General features: G+C 43.8%; 1 protein-coding gene across 1 annotated transcript; it reads right to left on the reverse strand.

The window, feature by feature from the left end:
- Positions 1-1026: 1026 nt before the first annotated feature.
- Positions 1027-1944, reverse strand: LOC104387791 (uncharacterized protein CXorf21 homolog). Its single transcript, XM_009996580.1, has one exon. The coding sequence runs from the start codon at positions 1942-1944 to the stop codon at positions 1027-1029; it is 918 nt and encodes a 305-aa protein (XP_009994882.1).
- Positions 1945-6646: the final 4702 nt, after the last annotated feature.

A 6646-nucleotide genomic window follows, 5' to 3' on the forward strand; every position in this document is an offset into this window, starting at 1 on the left:
TTGCACTACCTTTGCAGGATGGTTGCAGCCTCCTGAGCTTGTTGCAGCTGCTTCATTTCCAAGGAAATAAAGGCAAAGTCCATCTACCAAAACCCCAAATGGGACACAAAACCCCACTACACTGACAGAGAGCTGGGTGGATTCTAAAGAGGGTTTATTTAAAAAGAAAGCTTTTTTTTTACAGAAAATGAAAGCCTTGTACAATCTATTTCACCTAGACTGCAATGTCCTGCACCCATGCAGCAAGAAGGTGCAGTATCAGTGTCTTCATGCACATGTCTTATTTCCTATGGATGATAATGTATGCAAAATACTGCAGAGTCCTGAACATCTCCATCTGCTGATGGGCCTTTCCAACCAAAGAAATATTTCCTCAGCCACTGGGATCAAGCTTTGCAGGAGCAAAAGGTGAATATCAATATCCAGAACTTTGGCTTCAACCATACAGCCCAATGCAAAGTCCAGCAAAGACAATTTGGCTCTTCTACTTCCAGGCTAGGTGGATCAGTCCCTTGGAGCACAGTTTTACCAGCACACACCTTGGCTGATTTTCCTTGCTGGAGTAAATCCAATGGCACCTGAGTATAATTAGTCATACAGCCCAAGTCTTAGGAAGAACACATACACATTATGAAAACAGAGTTGAGTAGCATTTTAGAGATAAATCTATTCAAATTCTGTATTAGAAGAAAGAAAACAGGATCACAGCATGTTTTGAGTTGGAAGGGACCTTCAAGATCATCCAATTCCAACCCCCCTGCATGGGCAGGGACACCTCCCACCAGCCCAGGCTGCTCCAAGCCCCATCCAACCTGCCCTTCAACACTGCCAGGGATGGGGCAGCCACAGCTTCTCAGGGCAACCTGTTCCAGTCCCAGTGACCTTTTACTTCCTCTGCTAACAAAGTAGGGTTTGAGCCTTAAAACAGTCATTTGGAAAGGTTTGTAGTGTGCAAATATTTTAAATTCCCAACCTAGCCCTTAGAGTGAAGTATTTGTATCCAAGTTGTGTTCCTCAGCAGGTCAGTCAGGAGGTGACCTGCATCTTGCAGCTCTTCCTTACAGCTGATGGGTTGGAGATCTGTAAGCTGGGAGTACTGAGCTCAGAGCTGCTTCTACTGGCAGTGTTGTGGAAACTAAACAAAGCCAAGGAGTGCAAGAGCATCTCTCTGGCTTTGGAGGTTTCCATCTCCTGGGATATCTGAAAGCTTATCTGATTGAGGTTATTCCTTAGCAAGCTGCACATGAGGAGGTTTGTCACAGAGCCACACCTGGCCAAGTGTTCTTCAAAAACCTGTTGGTAGAGCTCTGCCACTTTTCTTTCCATGTACTTGTTGAGCACAGAGTTTGAAAGAGGCTCCTCACAGAGCACGATGCTCCTTTCTCCAGCTTCATCTCCAGCCAGGGACCTTGCATGTGGCTTTTGGGGATGCTCACATAGGGGGGGTTCACCTAGAGGAATATCTATGGAAGGTAACATGGGCCCATCAGGAAGTTCATCACACACGTGGTCCAAAACACACCCCGAGTCACATGTGTGGTCTCCCACATGGTCTCCCCCAATGTGCAAGTCAGGATAGTTTTGGTAAATGCAGGAACAGGAGTAGGATCTGTAGAGATCCAGCTGCTCAAGGCTTTTCCCTCTCCTGGGGATAGGCAAAGCTGCTGATGTGTCTCCTTTCACCAGCATTTCCTGCTCTTTGACAGGTACCTCTTTCCCAGATCTCCACTGAGGACCATCCCCACGTTCCATTTTGCTGTTTCTAGAAGAGATCTCATCCTGCTCCTCCAGGCCACCAGCAAAGCCTTTAATTTTGGGGTTGTCTACAAGTTTGTCTCTCCAGATTCCCTCTTTATCCTTCTTGCATGCAGGAGATTTGCGAGGCTTATCTTGCTGACAGCTTTCTTTATAGATGAGTCTAGTTAAGATGCCTTCTGCCAACATGATGACAAGTGTGAGGAACAGTCTAATCACCAGAGTTCCATGGAGTCCTGGGAGTGAGAGAAAAATCAGGCACAGCTCCTCCAACTTCTTTGGACAAAGAGGAATAATGATTAAAAATTAACAATGCACTTGACATAGAGGCTGTTTTTGATTTTCTCTAGAATATTTCTTTACTACCTGCTTATCTACAAGTTTAACCTCTGTACCATGTCAAGAATTCAACCAATTCTGGGTTCTTCATCTGCAATACCACTTCTGTCCCTAGGTATCTCTTCTGCATTGTGGCCAGTTGAGACAAAGCACCCAAGCTGTAAAGATCAGCAACATCATTGTGCTTGTCTATATCATCAGTTCCTCATCAACTTTTTTCCATAGAGAGACACCAATTTCTAACAGCTAAAGAGGTGACACAGGAAGGAAATAAAGACCAAATTCAGACTTAGAGGTTGATTCTGAGGTGCCAAAGAGCTTCCAAAGACGCTGGTAGTTTTTCAAGTATAATAAAACTGCATCCAAAATACAGTTTGCATATACCTGTGTTTTTAGAGTCACTCTTAATTATGATTTTAAATGACAGTTAATTTGTCTTCCCCAACCATCAAGCAACAAGGAGCACATCTGTGTATCTATAGGCTCTACAGTTTTACTAAATGCACATGGCTAATTAAAAACTAGCCAGTATGTCTCAAGATATGTAACATGTAATAATTCCTAGTCCTTCCTTTTCAAATCAACATTAAAATCAAAGGGAATCTTTCCATGTAGAGCCAAGTCTGACTTAAACTCCCAAAGGAAAAGATCATCAACAGCCTCCTATGGAGAAATGGGAAAAATGAACAGCAAAACATCCCTCTGTGCTTCAAATGTCTGTTGAGTCTTTGAATACTTCAGGTACCTTCACACACCTCCAGTGTGCTCATGGTTTGAAACAGGGGAGAGAAGCAAGAAATGGGGCAGATTTACTGAGGAGCAGACAGTAAACCCTCCAGAGAACATGGCATGATGGCCTGATGTTGAAAAGACCCAAAAAAACTCTACTAATTTCATGGACAATAAAGACTCAGCACTTTTCATAGTCTCTCCCTCAGTATCAATGCCAGGCAAGTCACTAGATAGCTCACCACACAAACCAAACCTCTGCAAATTTAATCTGATATTTGATATATAACTTGGAGAGATCCTCCTCATTTGATTCTATCTGTCAGCAACACTCTGACTTACTTGGTCTGCAATGAAACTCCATACACTGAGTCACTGTTTTTTCTTTCCAGAAAGCTACTTGAAAACTCTAGTTACTTGAGAGATGGAAATATTTTCTACCTTACTCCTAAATTAACACATCGTAGTATAACAGTTGTTTTATTTACTTTTTGGGGTTCTTTTTTAGCTTACATTGCACTGTTTCCTCCCTGAAGGTACCACTGGAATTGTGATACCCCTGCAAGTGAGACCAAAGCAGAGGAGAAAGGCAGGATACCCTGCTAAAATGAGTGCAACTGTTTATCTGTTAATCATTTGCATATGCAAAAAAAGCAGGACAACATTTTCTTAAGCACTTTAGGGACTTGGAAAACCAAGTGTCACTTTCTGAAAGAGACAAGAGCACTTGGCAGCCTAAACGTTGCTGAAGAAGCAATTTGGAATGCTTCATGCCTCATCTGCTTCTGAAAAACTGGATACGGGGGAAAAAATACCACCAAAAAGCACAAAAACAGCCCAGACTTACCAATCCCAGCAGGGTGAGAGAGAGGTGGATAATCACACAGCCCAGAACTCCCCTACTACAGCTGCTGTAAGAGGGTGGTTTCTTACATAGTCTTTCTTCACTGCTGTCTCTGTGGAAAAAACAAAACAAAACAAAACAAACAACAAACAAAAAAACCCAACCTGATAAACACGTGATTGAATTATTCATTTTTTCCCCCTTAAAACAGAAGTGAAGCCACTGGAAAAGTTGGTGGTTTGTGAATACAATGTGACAGCAGATCTAAAAGAGGAAGTTTAAGAGTGAATGGAGATGTTGCTGAGTGTGGTGCAGTGCTGACAGGATCACAGAATGTCAGGGACCTCTGAAGGGACCTCTGAAGATGATGGAGTCCAACCCCTCTGCCAGAGCAGGACCAAAACCAGGGCAGGTCACTCAGAAAGGCATCCAGACAGGGCTGGAAAGTCTCCAGAGAAGGAGCCTCCACAGCCTCTCTGGGCAGCCTGTCCCAGGGCTCTGTCACACTCACAGCAAAGAAATTCTTCCTCATGTTGAGGTGGAACTTCCTGGGCTCCAGTTTGAATCCATTGCCCCTCATCCTGTCCCAGGGCACAAGTGACAAGAGCTTGTCCTGCCTTCTTGCTGCCCTCATGTATTGATAGACATTCATTAGATCCCCCCTCAGCCTTCTCCTCTCCAGCCTGAACAGCCCCAGGTCTCTCAGCCTTTCCTCATAAGGCTTCAGTCCCTTCATCATCCTTGTAGCCTCCCTTGGGCTCTCTCCAGTAAATCCCTGTCCCTCTGGAACTGGGGAGCCCAGAACTGGACACAACACTCCAGGTGAGGTCTCACCAGGACCAACTTGCTTACTGCCAGGATACCTCATTTGTAAAAACAACCAAGGCCACTAACTTGTGCCTGAGCTTCTGCAGGCTGCTCCGGATTGAAACTGAATTAAACTGAGTTCCAACAAGTGTTTCCACCAGTTCAGTTTTGTACTTGTCATCCACCCGACTTCCAGGGACGAGGTTATTGACACCATTTCCCCTTTGGAGACCAAAGGCTATATTTAGTCTTGTGACCTTCTGATGAGGAAAAAAAAAAAAAAAAAAAAAAAAAGCTGACAACTTCATTTCATCAAGATTTTTGATGAAATATCATTTCTCTATAAAGCACAAACAGAAGAAGCTGCCTCTCTGAAAGCAGCAGACAGCCATGGAGAGTTTTGTTCCTCATGGATCAAAGACTTTTTCTCTGGATTCAGGAGTTCCCTCTGCCCCAGATGTGCCCCCACGGTGGTTTTCCCTCTGTCCTTCCCTCAGAGGCTGGATCCAAGCCCACACACTGAGCCACAGTTCCACCCCCAGCACTAGATCCAGTCCACAGACAGTCTAAAGAGTCTTCTGTCCATTCCTTTTCTAAATTCCCTTTTTTTTTTTCAGAAGATTAATTAAAAAAAACCCAGAAGCTGAATCTCCTCCAACTACAAGACAAAAGCTCTTAGACACTTCTCAGCATCATGATGGGAGCAAGACTCAAATGGAAAATAAAACCAGACTGCACAGATAACATTTCAGCAACAGGTTGATTGCACCCATCACTCAACATGTTCCAGCAGTAAAATAATGATGTGCCTCAGAAATGGGTTAATGTAGGGCTTGAAGTAACTATGACCATACACTTAATTCCTCTCCCCTCCTGTATTTCACAAAAGACTTCAGCTTTTACAGAGGCAGAATGAAAGCTACTTTTACTCCCACTGAATTTATACCGAGCCCAACTCATACTTAAAGGTTGTTTAAAAGTTTAATCATCTTACAGGATTCATTTCACATGGTGGATGTGGCTGTGACTTCAACAGAGTATTCCTGTCCCCAGGCTTGGAGGGGACCAAGCCTCACAGGAAGCAAAGGGGTTCAAATTCCATGTCGTTTCAACCTTCCCTGAGCTTATAACCAGTTCCAGCTGCAGCCCTGGGTCTTGTGTGGCTGTTTCCAACAAAACACAAAAGTATCAGAGAGAGAGAGAGGGGAAGAAATCAAGCTGGATACTTTGTTTCTAATCACTCAAAATTCATCAACAATTGTTTCAGCTGGTGACAAACGCATAAATATTCACAGAAAGTAGTAACTTTCTAGCAATAAACTCTTGGAAGAAACAAAATGAACCAAACCAAACAAAACCCACCCTTATATTTACAAAAATAAAACCAAAAGAAGACAAAAGCAAAGTCATTTCAGAAACTTAAAACGAACTGCAGCTAGAAGAAAACAGTGAGACAAGTGTGGTGAATCCAGGGGCTAAATGTGCAGCAGAACATATAAAGGAAGGGGGGGGAAAAATTTACTAGATAATGAATATATGGAAAAAGTAAATAACACAGTGTAGTGTATTACCATGTGTGATTTTCATATTACCATCCATAATTATCATACTACCATCCATAATTATCATATTACATTAACTGCAGCGGCATGCAAATGAAGTCCCTGGTTTCAGCCCAAACTGCATCTTTTATGTGCATATAAAAGTGAAATACAGGTTGACCACATTAACTGGTGGCTGTGGGTTTCCAGCCCAGGTAGCTGCAAGACTCCATTTTCCATTGAAACCAGAAGTTTACACCATTTCAGCCACCTCTTGCAGTTCTCAAACACCTCCTCGCAGCTCCCCAGGTCCTGAGCACCCTGCCCAGCTCCTCTGGTGAGGCCTCTTGTGCTGATTTGGTACCAAAGGGCCCCAAAGAACCACTCAGGTTGGAGAAGCCCCTTGGGATCACCCAGCCCAACCATCATCCCTGCTCTACAAAGTTCTCCCCTAAACCACATCCACCAACACCACATCCAAATGACCCTTCAGCACATCCAGGGATGGTGACTCCACCACCTCCCTGGGCAGCCTGTTCCACTCTCTGACCACTCTTGCTGGGAAATAATTGTTCCTACTGTCCAGTCTGACCCTGCCCTGGTGCAGCTTGAAGCCCTTCCCTCTTGTTCT

The sequence above is a fragment of the Chaetura pelagica genome, unplaced genomic scaffold (assembly GCF_000747805.2).
Source record: "Chaetura pelagica isolate M959 unplaced genomic scaffold, ChaPel_1.0 scaffold103, whole genome shotgun sequence".
Taxonomy (NCBI): Eukaryota; Metazoa; Chordata; class Aves; order Apodiformes; family Apodidae; genus Chaetura; species Chaetura pelagica.